This window comes from Etheostoma spectabile, chromosome 3, assembly GCF_008692095.1.
Source record: "Etheostoma spectabile isolate EspeVRDwgs_2016 chromosome 3, UIUC_Espe_1.0, whole genome shotgun sequence".
NCBI lineage: Eukaryota > Metazoa > Chordata > Actinopteri > Perciformes > Percidae > Etheostoma > Etheostoma spectabile.
In genome coordinates this window covers 22,161,419-22,184,659 of record NC_045735.1, presented here as the reverse complement: position 1 = coordinate 22,184,659, position 23,241 = coordinate 22,161,419, and the positions used below count along the sequence as shown (strand labels likewise).

At 41.6% G+C, this 23,241-nt stretch overlaps 1 protein-coding gene across 2 annotated transcripts in view; it reads right to left on the bottom strand.

Annotated features, from left to right (window-relative positions):
- Positions 1-9,990: 9,990 nt before the first annotated feature.
- The window catches only part of traf4a (tnf receptor-associated factor 4a), a 39,147-nt gene continuing 25,896 nt past the window's right edge, over positions 9,991-23,241 (bottom strand). For both annotated transcript variants that reach the window (XM_032509826.1, XM_032509825.1), the window contains 6 exons: positions 22,898-22,949; positions 19,093-19,197; positions 18,812-18,973; positions 17,397-17,558; positions 15,697-15,852; positions 9,991-14,284 (listed from right to left, as the gene is read on the bottom strand). In XM_032509826.1, the coding sequence (XP_032365717.1) occupies positions 13,652-14,284; positions 15,697-15,852; positions 17,397-17,558; positions 18,812-18,973; positions 19,093-19,197; positions 22,898-22,949 (1,270 nt within the window). In that variant the 3' untranslated portion in view covers positions 9,991-13,651. The remainder of the gene's footprint in view (positions 14,285-15,696; positions 15,853-17,396; positions 17,559-18,811; positions 18,974-19,092; positions 19,198-22,897; positions 22,950-23,241) is intronic.

The following is a 23,241-nucleotide window of genomic DNA, read 5'->3' as shown; positions in this document are numbered from 1 at the left end:
AAATAAAAAATTGTCTAAGAACATTCTTAAATACATATGTGAATTAGATTAGATAATAACATATAAATATTGGAAAAAAGAGGGAAAAGAAGAAGATAGGGTAGAGGAAACTAATAACTAATAACGGGGACCAACTGTCACAGTACAACCCCCAGTCAAACATAACTAATCTTTCTGCTGTTTTCTCCCTCACGCCTGCACAGCTGGAGATCCTGGAGAAGGGCCTCACCTTCATCCCCACACCCAAACCTCCCACCCGGCCAGAGCTCAGGGGGGACCTACATCTTTCACAGGAGGCTTAAACTCCTGGATCACTTTCAGGGAGGACAGAGGCGGGGAACCTGTGCTCTTCACCGGACCGTCCCATTGGGAACCACACCTGGCACAATATCACCAGAAATAGCACAATTAATCAATAAAAACAACCAAGCACTCATACATTGGCGCCCTTTCCACACAAAGCACCCAACATTAGTCAGGAACACAAACAGATTATTAATTCATTAGGTAATAACAAACACATGGTCATAAAACCTGCAGACAAAGGGGGCCAAATAGTTATTCAAGACAAGAACAATTACATTTTTGAAGCCAACAGACAGTTAAATGACATCACATATTATAGACCACTGACTAACACATTACAAATAGAAACACAAACACTTATTAGGGATATTACAGACAAACTTTACCAAAACAAATTCATTGATTTTAAACAGAAGAAATACCTGGACGGTCCGGGTTAGTTAGTTAGGGTTAGGGGGGTTGGGGTTAGGGTTAGGGGGTCAGGGTTTAGGTTTAGGAAAGCAATAGACGGTTGGGTTTAGGAAGGGTTAGGAAAATTACGGGATGGTTTCGGTTGGGCTAGGGTTAGGGTTAGGGTTAGGGGTAGGGTTAGGGCTAGGGTTTAGGTTTAGGAAAGTAATAGACGGTTGGGTTCAGGAGAGCAAGAACGGGACTTGGGACAACAACGGGAAGGTTGGGTTAGGAAAATAACAACGGGATGGTTTCGGTTGGGCTAGGGTTAGGGTTAGGGGCATTAGGATTAGGGTTGGGGGTTAGGGTTAAGGTTAGGGTTTAGGTTTAGGAAAGCAATAGACGGTTGGGTTTAGGAAAGCAATGACGGGACTGGGACAACAACGGGAAGGTTGGGTTTAGGAAAATAACAACAGGATGGTTTCGGTTGGGCTAGGGTTAGGGTTAGGGGCATTAGGGTTAGGGTAGGGGGTTAGGGTTAGGGTTTAGGTTTAGGAAAGCAATAGACGGTGGGTTTAGGAAAGCAATAACGGACTTGGGACAACAACGGGAAGGTTGGGTGTAGGAAAATAACAACAGGATGGTTTCGGTTGGGCTAGGGTTAGGGTTAGGGGGGTTAGGGTTAGGGTTTAGGTTAGGAAAGCAATAAGGGGACTTGGGACAACAACGGGAAGGTTGGTTTAGGAAAATAACAACAGGATGGTTTCGGTTGGGTAGGGTTAGGGTTAGGGGCGTTAGGGTTAGGGTTAGGGTAGGGTTAGGGTTTAGTTTAGGAAGTAAAGACGGTGGGTCAGGAGAGCAATAACGGGACTTGGGACAACAACGGGAAGGTTGGGTTTAGGAAAATAACAACGGGATGGTTTCAGTTGGCTAGGGTTAGGGTTAGGGCATTAGGATTAGGGTTAGGGGGTTAGGGTTAAGGTTAGGGTTTAGGTTTAGGAAAGCAATAGACGGTTGGTTTAGGAAAGCAATGATGGGACTTGGGACAACAACGGGAAGGTTGGGTTTAGGAAAATAACAACAGGATGGTTTCGGTTGGGCTAGGGTTAGGGTTAGGGGCATTAGGGTTAGGTTAGGGGGTTAGGGTTAGGGTTTAGGTTTAGGAAAGAAATAGACGGTTGCGTTTAGGAAAGCAATAACGGACTTGGGACAACAACGGGAAGGTTGCGTGGAGGAAAATAAAAAGGATGGTTTCGGTTGGGTAGGGTTAGGGGCGTTAGGGTTAGGGTTAGGGTTAGGGTTTAGGTTTAGGAAAGTAATAGACGGTTGGGTTCAGGAGAGCAATAACGGGACTTGGACAACAACGGAAGGTTGGGTTTAGGAAAATAACAACGGGATGGTTTCGGTTGGGCTAGGGTTAGGGGCATTAGGGTTAGGGTTAGGGGGTTAGGGTTAGGGTTAGGGTTTAGGTTTAGGAAAGCAATAGACGGTTGGGTTTAGGAAAGCAATAACGGGACTTGGGACAACAACGGAAGGTTTGGTTTAGGAAAATAACAACAGGATGGGTTCGGTTGGGATAGGGTTAGGTTAGGGGCGTTAGGGTTAGGGTTAGGGTTAGGGGGTTTGGGTTAGGGTTTAGGTTTAGGAAAGCAATAGATGGTTGGGTTTAGGAAAGCAATAACGGGACTTTGGACAACTACGGGAAGGTCGGGTTTAGGAAATTACAACAGGATGGTTTGGTTTGGCTAGGGTTAGGGGAGGGGGTTAGGGTTAGGGGGTTAGGGTTAGGGTTAGGATTAGGGTTTAGGTTTAGGTTTAGGAAAGCAATAGACGGTTGGGTTCGGGAAAGCAATAACGGGACTTGGGACAACTACGGGAAGGTCGGGTTTAGGAAAATTACAACAGGATGGTTTTGGTTGGGCTAGGGTTAGGGTTAGGGTTGGGGACGTTAGGGTAGGGTTACGGGGTTAGGGTTATGGTTAGGGTTTAGGAAAGCAATGGAGTGTTGGGTTTAGGAAAGCAATAAAGGGACTTGGGACAACGACGGGAAGGTTGGGTTTAGGAAAATAACGGGATGGTTTCGGTTGGGCTAGGGTTAGGGTTAGGGGCGTTAGGGTTAGGGCTAGGGTTTAGGTTTAGGAAAGTAATAGACGGTTGGGTTCAGGAGAGCAATAACGGGACTTGGGACAACGGGAAGGTTGGGTTTAGGAAAATAACAACGGGATGGTTTCGGTTGGGCTAGTGTTAGGGTTAGGGGTGTTAGGGTTAGGGGGTTAGGGTTAGGGTTAGGGTTTAGGTTTAGGAAAGCAATAGACGGTTGGGTTTAGGAAAGCAATAACGGGACTTGGAACAACAACGGGAAGGTTGGGTGTAGGAAAATAACAACAGGATGGTTTTGGTTGGGCTAGGGTTAGGGTTAGGGGGGTTAGGGTTTAGGTTTAGGAAAGCAATAGACGGTTGGGTTTAGGAAAGCAATAACGGGACTTGGGACAACAACGGTAAGGTTGGGTTTAGGAAAATAACAGGATGGTTTTGGTTGGGCTAGGGTTAGGATTAGGGGCGTTAGGGTTAGGGGGTTAGGGTTAGGGTTTAGGTTTAGGAAAGCAATAGATGGTTGGGTTTAGGAAAGCAATAACGGGACTTGGGACAACAACGGGAAGGTTGGGTTTAGGAAAATAACAACAGGAAGGTTTCGGTTGGGCTAGGGTTAGGGTTAGGGGAGTTAGAGTTATGGTAGAGTTATGAGTGTTAAAGGGTGTTTGTTGTGTACACCGGGGATTTTAAAGGCGGGCGGACTTCCGGGGTTAATGGAAGCGACCCAGAATTAATTAATATATTATAAATGTTGTAAACCGTTGTAAAACTGTAGTGAGGTTAAGCGGGTTTTGTGCCATTTATATTTCTGTATGTTCAATTACGTAGACTAATGTCTTGGCTGATTTAAAAGCCTTTTGGATGATTCCCGCCGGAGCCCCCCTGTAGAATGTGAGTAAATGGTTTGATCCAGTTCAGGGGTTACGCTATTTAAGGGGGATATTTCAGTTACTCGAGAGACCTGCATGATGTCAGACGTAAGTCTGTAGGGATCCTTTGACGTTGTCAATAACAGTCAACTTATATACAGCTATATTTTTGTATTCAGTTTGTTATTTTACCTTTTTGTCTCTTAAGTCTATTTCTTTTCTGTTTGGAAAGTCTTTGATTTTCATTAGTTTTTTTTTATATTTTTGTATTTTGTATTTTGCCGTGTGGCCTTGCTTTGGGATAAATAAAAATTATCCCATCTTCATCATAACTGCATCCCTGACTCCTCATTCCTGGTACTCATCCTTGCTGCAACCAACTGGCAACATCTACCCACAACAGGGCCGATTAAAAAACAAACAAAAAAAAAGAACAGAAAATAATGACAGAAAAATGATTCTGATAAATTAATACTTAAAAAATAAAATAAAAACGGTCAACCATTGTTGGTGTTGCATTGTTTGTCCACCGGTCTACAACGTCCCTGTTGGCAACACTCAGATTTTTTATTTTATTTTTTATTGTGTTTTGGTTCAAACAACTTTAAGTTTCATAATTATCTTAAGTTGGTATTTTTATACATTTTATTTATCAGAACATTAATATATTTTGATGTTCCTCTCTTCTGTTGTGACAATATGACAAATTATTATATTATTTTAGTGAGAATTCATAAATAATTACAAATAACTAATGTTATAGAAATCTGTTTATGTTTGGTTACGCGTTTCTGAATTCTTTTTTTTAGATATTCATTGGCCGATATATCTAAATATTGGATTTTTAGATAATCAAGTATTTGTATCGGTATTGGCCTTAATAAAAATCCTTTATTGGTCTGACTCTAGTTTGGAGTGAATTTATATTTGGAGAGCGTAGGTATATGTTAAAATTCTAGTTTAAACCTAAACAGCTTATGTAAGTCAAAACTGCCTGCGAGCTTCTCCTGACAATACAGTGATTTGTTGACTATGCGACAGCAAGTCGCTTAGTTATAATACAATTGTTAGCCTATTTTTACAAAAATGTCTACTACGGACTCATAATGTGAGGTACAAGGTAATGTAGCCTTTTATACATTGTTGTATTTCTTAAAAGGAACAATAGACAACCTACGTTTTTAAACGCTTGAGATGTAAAGTTATTCACTGTCAAAGTGGCATCAAAATGAATGGCATTGGACACCTGGATAGCTCAGTTAGTAGAGCGGGCGCCTATATATAAAGGTTTTACTCCTCGACGTAGCAAACATGGGTTTGACTCCGGTCTGCAGCCCTTTCATCTCGTCTCTCCCCCTTTTATGTCTTCATCTGTCCTGTCAATAAAGGCCTAAATACGTCCAAAAAACAATATTTAAAAAAATAAATGAATGGAAGTCAACAGAATGCTAACGGTGGGTGACTGCTTTGTAGCATTAGGAGCTACTCTATGTGGAAGCCCGCTTACCCCCATGTGCACACAAACATGATGACATGCAACTGTCAAAAGTCAGCCACACCAGTATTCCAGACTTTTAATTGGCCAAAAATAATACGTCACCTGAAAATGCCTTCATTTATTGGTTGTTCATGTGGCTAGCAGCTGGCGCACATCAAATCGAGTCATACTCAATGCAAGTGTTTTTTTGGCATAGTCATGTCATGGATTATTAGTAAATAAATGTCTACCTAAATTGTCTTCATTTTCAAAACATGTAATTTTCCTATAGTGTGTAACTTGTTATATTAATCAGAACCTCTTCTTCCCTAACTAACCAGTGACATAGACAACAATTTTGGGTAAAAATAGTCTATTTTGCTTGTAATAAGAGGTTTCCTTTAGCAATGTTTCTCAATAATAAAGTAATATTACGGCATCTGTTATGCTTGTGGTTTTAACTTATACTGCTGGATTTACGCTTCCCTGCCGTCCTTATTAGTAGAATCAACACAGTATTTGTAGCATTTTTATGATGATCAAACAGGGATTTCATAGGTGTGTATGGGTGAGCATATAAATTCCTCCGCCCAGGGCTGGTGTGTTATTCCAGTAATCCAGGCCAGTGATTGATCCAAGCCCAGCAGCATCATGAAGCTGGCAGGTAGCCACATTGGATCTGGCTGACCTTTGGCCCCAGGTCACTGCCTCTGCTCTTACTCGACAGGCTTTCAAAAGCTTGCTGGATGGATGCACATCAGAGAAAATCTTTTCTCTTAATACATCCATGGAGAAACTGCTTAAATCAATAGGCAGGAGAGTAGGTCTTTTTCCCAAATAATAAATCGTCCAGATGTATTTTCTAATTCTGTGCAGTCCAGCTGAAGCAAGCCAGGTCAGTGAGCTCAGTGTGGTCCGACCACAACCTTCAGACAATCATAAAGAGTATACAACTCTTTGTCATCCACTCAGTAATACAAGAGAAAGGTGGTGGAGAACACTTAAAATTAAAATTAAAGTTTATGGGGAATTAAAACTAATCAAGCCTCCAGAGCCTATGACATGTGGCTAATAAGGCTTTCGTGACTCAAAAAAGACAAAGGCTTGCATAGAATATAATATCTATTGCAGCAGTTCTAAACAGGCCTCTGATTTAATTAGATTAATGTATGTGGTTAGGTCCCAGCTGAGTGTTTCAGATATGTGTTTAATGATTTATGCATGAGACGAGTTACATACTAAGCTGATATCAACATATTCACTCTGACGTACAATCATTTTCCACCTTTACAGTCTTCTGCAGGTAAAAGGATTTATAATGATGACTCAGAGCTTGGAGGGATGGGTGGAGCTGCGTGTGAGTAATAGAAGATTAGATTTTGGATAATCCCAGAGAGATCGTGCAAGAAGGTTCACAGTGTAACTAGTCTATACTGTATTTTGTATCAGTAACATACTTACTGGGTATCAAGGAAAGAAGACTGGCATGTTAGGGAATGAGAAGGTAACAACTTTGTTTTAGTCGTAAATAAATTGTACAAAAAGTATTTACTACTATGTTAAACTACATTTATAGAGGAGGTAGGCCATTCTGGTAGATATTTACCACCTGACAGAACAAGCTACCCTACCTTAATAATTACAAAAATGCTATCAGTGGGCAACACAAGGTTAACAGTTTCAATATTTAATTAAATTAGTGTATCCATCCATCCATCCATCTTCGTCCGCTTACCTGGGTTGCAAGGGCACCAGCTCCAGCAGGGAACCCCAAACTTCGCTTTCCTGAGCCACATAACCAGCTCCGACTGGGGGATCCCGAGGTGTTCCCAGGCCAGGTTGGGAACGCCTTGGTATGCCATCTAGTCCTGGGTCTTACCCGAGGCCTCCTTCCAGCCATAGGTGAGGGTAGGAATGAAGACTGACCGGTAGATCGAGAGCTTTGCCTTTTGGCTCAGCTCTCTTTTTGTCACAATGGTGCAATAAATTGAAAGTAATACCGTACCTGCTGCGCCGATTCTCCGACCAATCTCCCACTCCATTGTCCCCTCACTCACAAACAAGACCCCAAGGTATTTAAACTCTTTCATCTGGGGTAAGGACTCATTCCCTACCTGACGAAGGCACTCCATGGGTTTCCTGCTGAGAACCATGGCCTCAGATTTAGAGGTGCTGATCCTCATCCCAAGGTTCGACCATCGGCCAAACCCTCCTTTCCAGCACCTTGGGGTAGACTTTACCATGAAAGCTAAAAAGTGTGATACCCCTGTATTTGGCACACACCTCCTGGTCCCCCTTTTTGAACAGGGGAACCATCACCTCGTCTGCCACTCCTTTTGCATTGTTCCAGACTTCCACGCAATGTTGAAGAAGCGTGTCAACCAAGACGGCCCCTCCACTCCCAGCACCTTCAGCATTTCTGGATGGATCTCATCAATCCCTGGGGCTTTGCCACTGTGGAGTTGTTTAACTACCTCAGCGATTTCCACCAGGGAAATTGATGACAATCCCCCATCATCCTCCATCTCTGCCTCTACCATAGAGGGCATATTAGCTGGATTTAGGAGTTCCTCAAAGTGCTCCTTCCACCACCCTATTACCTCCTCAGTTAAAGTCAACAGCTTCCCATCCTTCCTGTACACAGCTTGGATGGTTCCCTGCTTCTCCCTCCTGAAACGGTTTTTCAGAAGCACCTTGGTGCCGACCAAAAGTCTTTCTCCATGTCTTCTCCGAACTTTTCCCACATCCGCTCTTTCACAGCAGAGGTTGTCATATTTATATATAGAGAGGTAAATTATATTTAAAGCATCTAGAGCTGACTCTGTAATTATTTTTTACACGCACTGGTTAAATTAAAAAGTACTAATTGAAGTTTAATTTATTTCTAGATAGCTCATCAATGGAAGCGTGTTAGCCCAGAGTTCCCTGTGCTTCTCCCCCTCTCCATATCAGTAAGTAGGCCTACAGAGTAGAAATGTAATCGGTGCCCTAAATATACAAAGTATTTACACTGAAATATGAGGGCTTTTTCACCCAAAGACCACAGAATTCTTCAGAGACTTCACCCATAACAAAACACCAATGAGCTTGACCAAATAGTCTTAACTCAAGGTTCACTCACAGTACTAGCTTTTTTCCCAGAGCCTTCAACTTCATTTCACAGTCTGCCTCAGTGTGTGTAAGTTATTGTTAACTATTGTTCACAAGGTCAAGATTGGAATTGCTGGAAATGTTGGGTGTTTGTAAATTACAGAGTATGGTCTAGACCTACTCTATCTGTAAAATTTCTTGAGATAACTCGTTATGAATTGATACTATAAATTGAATTTAATTGACTGAGTCTTCTTGTCAGATGAATCGTCCGACTAGTGAGTGAACTCCTGCTTTGCAGCTCAGATGTTTCCCACTCCTGAAGGGTTTTTTCACTTTTGCAGAACACTGATTCACCAACTCACCCCGATACACCACAACACCCCTGGTTCAGTTCCTGCACTGTGTTTCAGAGCTGTTAAACTTCAGCATGAGGGACGACAGCATGGCACCACTTTGTTAACCACAGCAACTCTTTGATGTGTTGTTTTTTTATAGGCAAGGAAAGCCTCATGGGTTGGGCCTTTCCCCGCCTTTGCCTTCACCACCTCCTCCTCCTCCTCCTCCTACTCCTCCTTCCCTAACCAAGGTGGCATCTGACTTTCAACATACAGTGATCAAAGATTAGCTGAGCTCACCAAGCAGGAACGGCCCTGATGTGTGCACATTGTGTATAAGAACATGACTGTATCTGCAAATCATTTACCGAAGCGAGCGGTGGGTCATTTGAAAGAGAGCAAAGGGCAGCACTGTACATCGAGCTGCACGTGACTCTGCATTGCATGGGAAACGTGGAGCTTGCTAACATGTAATTAGCTGTTACTATTTTCATTCTGCATTGCCCTGAATCAGCACAGGGCTGTTTGTTGTACACCCCATGCCAGGAAAGTTTGAGGCTGGCTTTTGAGTCTTTTACTCTTCAACTTCATCTATTCACTCTCTGTATTGGTCTGAGGAGAGACAGAGTGGACTGTCCTGGCTAGAGGACCCCTCCCTGAACTGAACAATCGCTCTCACTGAGTGGAAACTTGAAAACAGCCATCCTGAATGAAAAACAAGTTCAGTTTTCTTCAAGGATATTGGCAATATCCTCAAAAAGGAAGACATTGTAACCTACAGAGGCAAAGAAAAGCCATGCTGTATTCCTAAAACAGATGTTTTCATTTTGAAGCTGAAAAAAAGTAGACAGAAAGAGATTATTTGTTTTAGGAAGACTTCGGCCAGCTATTGTACAGTAAGTGGAAAACAGGACTGTCCCCCTGAGGGACCTCTCAGGGACTTTGACGTTAAAAGCTCATTTTCCTCTTCCCTAAATCCCGCTACAGTGAACATCATCCAAAGCGCAAGCTAATGCAAACTCCTGGCATTGCATCAAAGCAGGGCTGGTGTCTGCCTCACTTCCTCTGCCCCCTTTCCTCTGCTCCTTCGCTTCTCTCCATCTCAAGCAGCAAAGCAGGACAGAAACTGCTTTAACCTCTAACCTAGATCACTGAATACGTGATGAATTTGAAATTGAAAACCCATGATTTTTTGGGCTTGACTCATACAGTAGGAACTAAAAGATGTCTAAGCCTGTGCTGATTGTGCTTGATTTTGACCAGTTTTTAAACACACTCAAAATTGGAGTGCCCATTAAGGTTTAGCCGGCATGTAACATCAATTGTTTTGCCTTTTCTTAGGATTCTTTCCTGAAGTCAGACTTACAAACATGGTGCCACTGCTTTGGAATTCTCTACTGTATGCAACCCAAATAGGTAAAACAACTATAATATATGGTATTTTATTTCAATTAAGAAATTGACAAGCACTCTTCAATCAACATATTAAAACATTTTTGCCATCTGTTCAAACTCCTGATGGCTCATTAAAATAAATACTTTGAAGAGGAAATAATACAGACAGAATATGTGAGGCTCAAACCACAAGTACAAAGAAATTATCCAAATGTCCAAAGAGACAAAAGGGTCTGAAAATTCCCAAAGTCAACCCCGACTCTCCAACGAAAAGCGTTTGTATAAAACAGCTAAGTATTTTAAAAAATACAGAATCTTACAAAAAAGTTTAATCTTCTCACTTCTTTAAATCACTGTAAAATATCAGCTGGTATTATGACAAGAAATAAGGAATTTTTCATGTAGAATAATAAAAAGACAGAATGTGCTTCTGCATTTATACATTAGTATTCACATACGCCATGACTCGTGAGTGTACTGTATCTTCAAAGTCCTCCACCCCTCTGATGGTGCTGTGATGAAGGCAGGTGTATCGCACATCCCTTCAACCACTCCTTGTCGCAACTCGAGCTGGAGATAGACACCAGTGGCCATGGTAACAACAAAAAGGTGTAGTCAGCCCCAAGACACCCACATATTTGCAGAGACCTTGTCATTAACCATCTTTTCAAACAGTTCACCAGCCATGCCCAGGCTATGCAAAAGAATTCACTTCACAGCCAAGTGTTCATTGTCTTTATAGGTTATATTACCAACAGCGTTCACATTTTCTGTATATAAAAAAAAAAAACCTACAAAAAACCCCCATAATTTTTGACAATTTGTCAACTTTCAAACAGTCCAAAAAAAGAGACTAAATAGCCATCAACGGGAAAGGATTTCAAGAATACAGGTTACAGTACAAAACTTGTCCAGGTGGTAGCACATGAAGCATGCATGTGTTTATGTTGCCCGGCTCACCCCTAAAACCATCATGCGAAGACATACTGTATAAAAAGGCCACATGGCTTTTCCTTCACTATTAAATGCACGTGTACTCCGACAACTGGCCTTTGTGTCTGCTCTGCTCATCTGAAGACCGACGAAAGGTGCTTCCCCCCATTTGGTGGACTTCACAATAGAGTGCTGCAGGAATGAGTCCTAAAACTCAAAATTAATTAGCATTTTTGCACTTCCAGTTCCCTCCTCTGGGAGTCTCTAAAAAAAGACAGTTGCTAATTGAGACTACAAACGTCATCACACCGAACACAAGAAATCAGTTGGAATCGGTTGAAAGCTATCGTGCTTGATACATTTTATTTTTGGCAATATCATTTAGGCTAAAAAAAATCATAAAATAAGTTGCAGATCTTCATAGGGAATTCTAATGTAGATGATCAACAGTGTTGGGGAGTAACGGAATACATGTACCGGCGTTACGTATTCAGAATACAAATTATGAGTAACTGTATTCCGTTGTGAACTATGGTGTTCATTTGTGAATATTATCTAGCAGAACAAAATATGTAAGCATCATCAACATTCAGTTGTTTTTAACTGCCAAGGGAACCAGGGCAATGCTAACTTTTTGGGTCGGCCTACAAAAACCTGTCATTCCTGCAACTCTCTGTAAACACAAAGCCTTTCAGGGTCATTGTGAAGTGTGTGTTTCGTACACTGGCATGCTCCTGAAGCTATTTACGACTGGGTCGTACTACTGACAAACACAAGTCACAGACAGTTCCTGTGATGGGAGTTGTTAACTACAAAAGATTTGGAGCTTCGATGATATTGGGTAAAAAACTTGTCAACTTTAAAAACAAAACAAAAAACAGCCTTGGTGGAGCTTGACAGTTGCATTTTTAGTGCCCAAAAGTGTTATGATTTTATCAGCAGTACTAGAGGCATGTTTAATTTTAGTTAAAGGTATAGTTTGACATTTTCGCAAATACAATTATTCACTTTTTGCTGTGTTAGATAAGAAGATTGATACCACTGTCATATCTTTCCGTAGTTAGCTTAGCCTAGCGCAAATATGAGAAACAGGGAGGATCAACAAATAGCCTGGCCCTGTCCAAAGATAAAGGACAGAGAATTAAACAATATAAAACAATACATTAAGTGGTTAATTTGTGAGTTTTATAGGTGCTAGTGCATAGGCACGGACTACAACAACTGTGATTAGTCTGCCTGGTAGCAAAACATCCATGTCCCTCAGTGGCTGGACAAGCGCAGGAAATTCAGCCGCCTTTTGCATCAATCCAATAGTGGTACACACCATGTCCACCTACGTATTTTCTCTTTGTTTGAAGTACACAAAGAAACTCAACACAGAAGCCACTGTGAAACTACTGCCAACTGGCGCTTGGGTGTGCAACGGCCTTCAGCCTACAGGTGTGTAGTGGTGCCGGAGCACACAGGAACGACGCTCTGCCATTTTTCTTAAAGTAAGGAAATTGAGTTTGCATAATCCAATTAAAAAAATGTTTTGAGCGCTTGAAGATCCACTAATGCGTCTGTTGCGCAAGAGAGACAGTGTAAAAAAAAATTGGAATTGTCAAAATTGTCATACTCACATTTAAGATGTGTTGATTGATTCAAGATGTGAACTCATGCATTGAGTGCAAGAAAAACCTTTACACCTTAAAACAGTGAATGAAATCTTTTTTTCTCAATTTATAGCTAGCTAACTGTTAACTAATAAAGATGACAAGGCAGCCAGACATCCTTTTATTTTATAGTTATATTTTTGTAACCTTGCCATTGTAGGAACAGCAGTTCAATAACCTTCAAAATTAGCTGCAATTTGCCATAGGTGCTATACATCACCCTTAGAGCCCACTAACTAACACAACAATTACAATATTAAAGTTTACTGAGGGCTATTTCTTGGGAGCAGTTGCTAGACTCCAGGTAGTTTGCGGTCTTTATGCTAAGCTAAGCTAACCAACAGCTGGCTTTAGCCTTATATTGAACTTGCAGATATGAGAGTGGTATTGAGTTTCTCATTCAACTCAACCAAAATGTAACTTTTCCTTTAAAACAGGAAATAACCAAGATTGGAGATGCAAGTTTCTTACTTGAAAACATCGATTTGATGTTTGTGTGGACACAAACCTCACAAGTCTCTGACCAAGGGCTCTGTGTTTGTTAACGGATCAGTCGGAGTATACTGTTTGAGCATGTAAACAAAAGGCAGTTGGGCTTCAGCATGAGTCTGCTGAGCTCCCTCTTCTTCAGATCACCCCAACAGGATGTCTCTAGCCAGCTTCTAACTTTCTCTTTATTCTAAGTGCAGAGGCTTAGTGAAGCCTTTCACCCCTTTTTCCAAATATCTTTTCCATAATCTTCAACATCTGGTCTGTGGAATTAACAACAAAAATATAACTTAAGATAAACTCTCTAGGCACTGTTTGATTTCCAAGGCTTTTTGTTGTAGACTGTGATAAAAGGACAGCAAACAGATAAAAAAAATGATAAAAGAAACACCAGAGAGTGATGGTTCTGCAGACCACACACTTTCTCCTCTGTGATATAATCAAGGTCCTTCGAGTCAGCTCACACACAAACAGACTCGCTTCAATCTCTGAGGTGAAGAGGCTGAGGGCAGAAAGTTTCTAAAGGGTACGTGTGTAGAAGTTTTCAAGGTTAAGTATCACTTCCAGTCTTTAACCAATCTTTCTCCTTTATGAAAAGCAAACAAAGGTTGTATTTTAAGCCATAATCTTCTGTGGAATCTCTATAGAAGCCTTGATGAAGATGCAGTTGTCTCGGATGTAGTTCCTCTTCTTAATCTCCTCGTGAGAGATGAACTTGGGGTAGCCGAAGCCCAGGGTGCTCTCGTCCAGCGAGTTGCGGCTGCTGCAGGGCTTTTGGAAGTTCTTCCAGTTGGGGTCGGGGTTGAAGGTCTCCGTGATGTGCTGGGGTTTGGAAAGCGACGGGTCGCTCTGGTCCATGATGGAGAAAGTCACCTTGTAGGAGAAGGGCCACTCCAGCAGGCTGTCGTACTCTCCGGGCAACACGCGGATGTAGACGGAGAGGTGGGAGCCCTCGCCACTGCCGTTACCGTTCAGGAACGCCGACACCTGCAGCTTGTAGCCGTAGCGGTGAGTGTAGAAGGGCGGGCTAAAGAACTCGTGGTTGCTTCGGAGCTTGGCCTCCTGGAGTTTGCGGGAGTAGTCGCTGAGCTTCCAGATGAGGACACCGTCGTGACTGACGGACAGCTCCTCCATCTCCCTCCGCAGCTCCAGGATCTCCTGCCGCTGACGCCCCACCAAGTTACACATCATAGTCAAGTGAGACTTAGTGGTGTCTTCCAGGTGACGACCAATAGCCAGTTTGGGGCACTGCCAGAGAGAAAGCAAAGAGATTAATCATTTAATTGCTGCAGCACAGTTAGTAAGTGAGGAACTGCGTAAAAACATACAGATGTTACACATTCACAGCTATATAAAGTAACGTATAAAGTAACACAAAGCCAAAATCTGTGGCTTTTAATTTCACAACATACTTGGGGCATCTACATTGCCTAATTTTGTGTTAAACTGTTTTTCTGTTTGTCATTTATACTTCTCATATGTACATGTACTTTAGCTGCCCCCAAAATAAAATAACAACATGATATTTTCACCATGAATTAATTAAACAATAAAGCATTTGGAGTCAAAGCCCACCTTCAAAAAAGAAAATGACTAGTCTGAACTTGAAGTTTATGGTCCGGGTGGACATGATTAGTGGAAATATAATGAGGGGTTTTAATAACAGGAAAATACAATTAAGAATTGCGTTGAGCTGGATTTGCATGACTTTTCTTTGTAAACTGGAGGTTTTTATGTAATGGGAGGGCGTCCAGATGAATGGTAATTTGGGTTGAAGTGTCTCTCTTGGTCATTTTGCATGCACTTTTCAGACAGTTCCTAACTTCAGCTCCTAAACTACTATAACTCTAAGTTGGACATAGTGCCGGGCTCTAATATTAGATCATGAGATAAAAAATAACATCTGTGCAACATAAGTTTCATCTCTCACTGCACTGATTGACCTTAGTGTTTAGTCAATAGCCTTTAAGTCTGCATTTGGGCAGAATGGGAAGTTATGTTGTGTGTGTGTGTGTGTGTGTGTGTGTGTGTGTGTGTGTGTGTGTGTGTGTGTGTGTGTGTGTGTGTGGTATGCTGAGATGTGATTATGACTTGAAGATGTGGTGTCATGTTTGTGGCAAATTGGGATGGAAAAAATATAAATATTACTGGAAAAATGTGGATGCTGTTCGTAGCCATTATCTAAATAATGTATTTGTTTACATCCATTTACATCAACAGACAACAGTTCTATTGATGTGTCTGCCATACACTGAACAAACTAAAGATGTGGATGCTCTAATTATTACATGTAATGGTCACTGTGCTGTTCTTTGCTTTCTCTCTGTAAATGTTATATATAAAGTTTTCCAGATGCTTTGTAATAACTAACAGAGCGCTGCGGGTATGACGCTCATCTGCCGCTCTTCCTCGAGTGTGTCCACATTTTCTCAAATTGATGTCAGTATCAAAAATAGACAGAAATGCCCATTACATAGAAGTATTGCTCTCATTAAAAAAGAGCCTACAGGCACAGTACTGTATGTTCCAAAAAAGAAAAATAATTACTTTGGACACAGTAAGCAAACAATTTCAAGAAAAAATGCATGTAAACAATGAAAGTCGTGTTAACGAAAAGAAGAAGTAATCTTTTAAAGTTAAATGATGGCGGTCAGTCTTACCCTGTGTTTGCAGCCGGCGTCTTTGAAGGGGCAGAGAACAAGCGCGCTGCCGCAGTTGTCCTTCACATGGTTAGCCAGATCCTCTCGGGCGATGTTAGGTGTGCCGCACTGGTTTGGGCACTGGACAGGAAACCGAGGGCAGTGGTACTGGTGGTTCTGCAGAGGAGTTGGGAACAGTGTTAATGTGTACACTCCTGACCGACAGCATGAGTGATAAGAACACATTCTGCACTGTGGGGCTGGAGCAGGTGCACGTATTCCTAGATGCAGAAGGTCCAGGGTTGGAGTCCAACCTGTGACGGTTTCCTACGTGTCTTCCCCTCTCTCTCTCACAACTTTCAAGTCTCAGCTGTCCTAGAAATTAAAAGGTAGTAATGCCCCTAAAAAACTTTTGATAATTAATTGTCTTTTTTTCCCCCCATGGTTATTGCTTTTTATGTTGCTTTACTTGTTCTTAAATTACAGTAAAGTCAATGTCTTTGGGTTTTAGATTGTAGGGCTGTTGACTTATTAGTTGACTAACACTCAAACAATTTTGTCAACTAATAAATTAGTTGATTTAAATGACAGACCTGTAAAACTGTGTTTCTCCACAAAGAATCATGCAAAAACACCAGTTGAAATCTTGTGCAGAAGTCTCTTTAAAATAAATTGTTCAGCATGAAAAAGCATAAAATATGACTCATCAACCAAATACATGTCAATAGACCAGTGTTGTAGTCGAGACCACCTAAACTGAAACCAAGTCATCACCAAGACCAAAACGTATGGAGACCGTGACGCGACCAAGACCAGATTTGCCCGGTTTTAAAACATAGACATAAATCAGACAACGCACAGGCAATTGAGTTATATCTTTGCAGTTGTGGTCTTGTCTGGTCTTGAGATAAAATTCTGAGCCCCCTTTATTATTAAGACAGGTCTTGAGTACTAACACTGCAGTAGATGAAGACCAGATGGGTCGATCAGTCGACTATTAGAGGAAATAATCACAAGATTACTATATATAATCTTTTCATCTTAGTTTAATCAATTAATCATTAAATCTAAAAAAATCATATAAAATTTCAATAAAAAACTTCAAGGGTCATGTTTTCAAAAGGTCTTGTTTTGTACGACCAACAGTCCAAATCCCAAAAGTATTTAATTATCAATAATATAAAACAGAGAAAAGCTAAATATCTTCATATTTTTAGCATTTTAGCTTGAAAGATCATCAAAATACTAATTAAATAGTAAACTGTGAGTATATATATATATATATATATATATATATATATATATATATATACACACACACACATACATACATAATATTCTCTGACTTAACTGAAATGATGTTGAAATTAAATGAATAGATAAAAAACACATCATCACTTTGTGTCTAAGATTGGGTTATTACATCTTGTCACCAAAATGAGTGGGAAGGGAGAGGGTTCACTGTCTGCTCAGCCTCTGGCCAGATGTGCTCAGATGCAGGTGCTTCAAAACAGCAGGTTACACTAACATCCAGCTGCCACAGGACAGAAACACCATGAACGGCAGCATCTTACAGCCACATCCCGCTCCGCCGGGGCTGGAAACCCTCTACGGGCCACATGCAGGACGAACGACAGGTACAATGATACTGACAGACTCGATCATGCCAAATAAAACTTTTCACTAATAAGACAGAATTAGAGCAGGGATTTTAAACTGACCTGGATTGTGTCAAACACAAACTCCTTGCCGCAGTACTTGCAGGGCTGTGTGCGTTTGGGACACTCGGCCAGGCCATGTTGGGACAGCAGCCGCCGCATCATCCTCGCCCCACACTTGTTCTCACAGTAAACACTCTCCTGGGGACACACACCCTGGTGGTTCTGGAATGCACAGGAAATACGCAATTACAATTTAGAGCTGGCCTATAAAGTCAACACATGCATTACTGTGGGTGTTACGGTTTCCTCAATGGCAGCTTTTAATGAACAAAGTATTTTCGCTTTACTTTTTCAGAAGTTCAAAAAATACATCAGACAATCTGGGACAAAGGAAACAATCCTTATTTTTATTGTCATTAAAATAAGTTCTGAGATATTGATTAGGAAGTTAGTGTTGCACTATGCTGCGGTTTTAAGGAATGGCACTTTATGAAGTTTTCTTAAAAGGTCCCATGGCATGAAAATTTCACTTTGTGAGGTTTTTTAACATTAATATGAGTTCCCCCAGCCTGCCTATGGTCCCCCAGTGGCTAGAAATGGTGATGGGTGTAAACCGAGCCCTGGGTATCCAGCTCTGCCTTTGAGAAAATGAAAGCTCAGCTGATCTGGAATCTTGCTCTTTATGAGGTCATAAGGGGCAAGGTTACCTCCCCTTTCTCTGCTTTGCCCCCCCCCCCCATCCCAATCCACAAAAGCTACAGATTCAGAAATGGCACATACTAAGGAAAGCTCATTGTGGGACTGACTCTAGTGGCTGTTATTCTGCACCAAGACTGAATTTTGGGAAAGAGACCAGATACGGTATTAGGGGACCACTAAGGTCTATATAAAAAAGACTTCAGATATGGTCTTAGGGGACCGCTAAGGTCTAAATAAAAAAAGACTTCAGATATGGTATTAGGCGACCACTAAGGTCTATATAAAAGCATCTAAAGAGCACCATGTCATGGGACTTAATTAATTATTTTCACTAAAATGAGAAGACTTTTTTGTAGAAGACGTATTAAAATGTACTACACTAAATAAAGGACTTACAAGAGTATGATTTATTATTTTAGTTAGTATATTAACTAAAGTTCCGAGCTAAAACAAATAGTCAATTAATTGACCAGTACAGGAAATGACAAGAGTAAACAGAGGAGGGGTGGAAATGACAGAGGTACTTCAGGCCGCTCAGCAAAACACATTTAACATGAAAGACCCAGTCAAAGCTTCTTTCCTTCTGCCAGCACACGTGCCATTTCATAACAGACTGACACACCTGCATTACTCCCTACTGCTGCTTTTCACAAAAACGCCTTTCATAGAGGCATGGAAATTATGTAGCGTCACTGTGGTTTGTGTACGTCAAACTCCTGCTGAGTTGTAACAGGGAAAGAAATGAAAACAAAAACAGGTTTGGAGTCGGTGTTTACCTCGTAGGCTTCCCCGGTGAACTCGCTGCCACAAAACTCGCACTTGACCTTGCGCTTGGGGCAGTCGTGCTGCAGGTGGTCGGGCAAGTCGCGGCGCGTAAGCTTGACAGAGCAGCGGTTGGGGCAAGGTATCACATTGAAGGCGCAGGTGGAAAAGTGGCCCTGAGGGAGACACAACACACAGCACACACACATGTTAGGAAATACACAAGTCAGAGTGCTTTATATATTTTTAGCAGAGATGGAGGGGAAACAGATGAGAGGACATTGAAGTTACTCACCTGCAGCTGCTTCATCTGGCCCGTCCAGCGGCAGCCCTCCTCACTGTGGATGCAGCGGATGGGCAGCGCCAGGATCTGCTGTTCCAGCTCTGGGTCTGGGTAGATCTGAAGAACACAAGCAGGAGGAGGTCAGAGAGGCAATGGCAGGAACTAGGCTGGAAGACTGTAATATACCACTTTCATACAGCAAATGTGTTTAAAATGGGTTTTAATCTGCATTTAACCAATAAACCATGTAAAACCCCATTGGATTAGCTTAAAAAATGCATACTTATGAAGCTGAAAACAGGGCTTATACTCTTAGGGCATAAAAAACTGACATTTTAGAGTAAGACAGGAACGCGGTCCATACATGATATTAGGGCAGGGTAATTTGTGGTTGTCAGCGTTCACAGACTCATTTTTAAATAGTTTAGCATCATCTGTGTTAATCTGAATTCAGAAATAAACGTATTTGCTGCAGTTTCATTACTCATGTCACTTATAATTTTGCTAGTGCTAATGCTAGTGAACATTTAACCCCTTTTAAAACCAACTAAACAAACTAAATACACTGTAAGTAAATCAGCTTTAGAGCTGTTGGTCGCCGTATTTGGCGTCAGAGCCAGGCTAGCTGTTATAAGCTAACACAACATTCTTCACTGCAGCTTAATGCACAGAGTTGAGATTGGTATTGATCGATGTCTCTTTATTTATCCGAGGGATATTGTTGTGCAGCAGTTGCAGTGCAAAGTAGGAAAGACTGAATGCATGTTGGTTTCTACATCATATCATACAATGTCCACAGACAGACAGACAGACAGACAGACACAGAACGATGGGCATAAGTTAGTTTTCTGCCCAAACACCCCAAATCCCCCCCTACAGTCCACTGTCCCGGGGATTTAACGCTCTGCTCTGCATCTCCATCCCCCCATGCTGTCACACAAGCACAGCACTGGTCAAACAAGAAAAGCCACTTCCTCAAAATGTCACACCAGCCCTCTAAACACATAACAGCTCAGTTACAGCCTGACTGTGCTCACGCGCCTCTGTGTCGAAACATGGGAGCCATATCTTTCAAATAAAAAGTTCTTTTGGAAAATAATTTACACCAAAACACTTCTCTCACTCCTTGTTTCTAGCTGTTGTGTTAGGGGATTGATGCCTCTGCCAAACTAAATAAGTGTTTTAACCTGTTCAAACTAATATATCTAACATTAAAACAGATGCTTTGACTTGCTGCACTTTTAGAGCAGCCATAATGCTGCCATAATCACATTCTTTTAGCACAGTTAAAGAGGGGAAAAAAGCCTCTGAAGCAGACTGAAACACTCTCTTATTGTTCCAGTCTTGGAATCTGCAGGGAGTCGGCAATAATGACCTTTTAATAACTTAGTCCCAGGCAGATCAGGGGGGTTAAGCTCTCTGGAGCTTCTACTTGGGGGTTTATTCTGTCTGCTTTAGCCATTGTTAGTCCCACACTACTACTACTACTACAGCAGCAGTAGCAGCAGCACAATCCTTTAATGACTGCAACCATCTTGTTCTGTTGGAGCGAGGTTGTGTTTGTGCATGTTTTTTTGAAGGACAGTGTGCAACGAGCACTACAATAACCCTGACAGTAGACCACCAGGACGGGGTAATTTGCAGGCGACTGGGAGCCTTGGTAAATAACAATGTCTGACAGGTGTGCCATGAGCACATCCTTCCCTATGGGAGTCCCTGCTATTACAGGCGCCTTCATCACTCTTAGCACGGCATGCAGACATGCGCTGCTGCAGCTCCGGGCTAATGGCTAATTCAGGCTAATGCTAACTAACCGCATTGGAGAATTACATACTGCAGTCTTCCTTCAAATCGATGACAAAAGCTGCTCAGAAACAGGGATGATCATTAACTGTTCGTTGGTTTAAATCTCTCATGCATAGTTCAGAATTAAGCCTCTATCCTTTTGTTGCACTCTCACACTTTACAACAGGGATATCACGAGTGAGAGACACATCCTCTGACTCTAAATACAGTTAGTCACTAGCTTTTTCCCCTCTGGGCAAAATCGGACTAACAGCCTTTAAAAAAAAGAAGAAGAGAGCAACAGTTCAGTTGAAAATTTCAGTTTACAGTTTTATTTTCTTCTGGAATGGATGTTTTGGGGGGAGGGGAAAATGTGTGGTTCAGAAGAACTGAACAAAATGCAACTACTGATTCTGGCTTTAAGGTATAATATGTTGAGCTTTCCTCAAAAACTATGTATAGACTAGGGTGACCAGATGAGAATGGGTCGAATTCAGGACGGGACGAGATGTGGGGGGAGTAACATGAATTTCAAAACAATAATTTAAAAAAAAATGTATTTAGGAATTCAATTGTCTGTCATGTAACCTTGAAAATACAAATAAAAAATCATTAAAATCATCGATCTGTAGGATGAGAGGTCAGCTCAGCAGCAGCTTTTATTATACATGGATTCATCCTTCCGCTTAAAGAAGGATGAGTCCAAAGTGTTTATGTAGTTTGCTGCTCCCCCCCCCCCACCCCCCCCACCCCCCCGTGTGAAATACCAAACTCCTTCCTACATACATTGCAAAACACTTTGTTTACATCACATAAAACTGCAGTAATCTAGAGGTATCTCCCTACCCAGTCCTCCTGGTACTTGCAGAGACTTTTTAACTTTTTAGCTATGTGTTCATTGTGTCCTGAGACACTAGCCTGAGCCCCCATTTCAACAATAAATGAATGAAAAATAGCAATGCATGTTATCAAAATTTATGTCTAGCCGCCTACTTAGGGCCAATATACTGTTGCAGCAATCATCAAATTGCTAAATCTGAATGCATTGACATGACCTTTAAGGGAATCTTCCTTTGGATTATTAATTTAAAACTCAAGACTGACTTTTCATATGCTTGTATAAAGTTTTTTGTGTTACCGCAGTATTTTGCAGACTTTTTACAATTTATACAGCTTGCCGTTGTTTCATTTTTGGCGTGAAAATCTAGCCACACTCTTCTGCTCCATCTCTGTCCTGCTTGTGTGTGCTGTGCCGCCGCAGGGCCTGGTTGCTTGCTTGCTTGTTTGCCTGGCGCCGCTGAGTTACGTGGCGGTACAACATCAAATCACAAGAGGCGGGAGAAGGAGACGTGTGCCTTCTCTGCGCTGTGACAGCATGTGTGACAGGAGCGGCACTTGAAAGCAGCGGCACTGACATACACACAGACAGCCAGGTCGCCTTTTTTGATGAAACTACAGCGATGCATACTGGAGAGAAACTAAAACTAAAGTATTTATCTCATTACACTGGTATTGATCAATACCAATACCAACGTTGGTATCGATGTTGTATTTAGATCGATACGCCCGCCACTAATCCCCATCAGTCTCAGATGTACTTTGTGTTTAGTGCTAAATAGATGATCATATTAAAGCTGCACATTAGCATGTTAGCATTGTCTTTATGAGCATGTGAGCATGCTAACATTAGCCTTTAGCTCTAAGCACCACTGTGCCTGAGTACAGCCTCACAGATCCGGCTTCATGACTCTGAAAAGTCTTATATAAATAGAGTTATTACTATCATATTTGAGAAGAAAATGTGTTAGTAAGAGTGTGCGCCCCATGTAGGCTAAGTCCTTTGCAGCGGACCGGGTTCGAGTCCAACCTGCGGCCCTTTTCTGCGTGACATCCCCTATCTCTCTCCTACCTTTCCTGTCTATCCACTGTCACTATCAAATAAAAAGGAAAAAGCCCCACAAAAATAATGTTAAAAATAAATTTAAAAAAACGATTGAGTGATAATAGTTTGCGGTGAGAGTGTTAATTGTACCTTGGCATAGTCCAATGGCAGCTGGTCCTCCGGACACTTGAAAACACCCTCACTGCAACAAAACAGAAGTTTTATTATTAGGATCACTCCAAAGAAAATATGACTGCAGACAAAAACAGTTTGCGAGAATCTCATGAGGACAGTCAGACATTTTTAAAATCACATTCAGGGTTCAGTGAGATTACTAACTCTGACCCTGACTGGGAACAACCGGAGCTAAAAGGCACTTCAGCCTGTAAGAACAGCACGGCATCGCCTTTGGTTTTATTCTGTCTCTTCAAACACTCTTAATATGAGAAGTTCTCTGACTCATCACACACACACTCATATACACACACAATGCA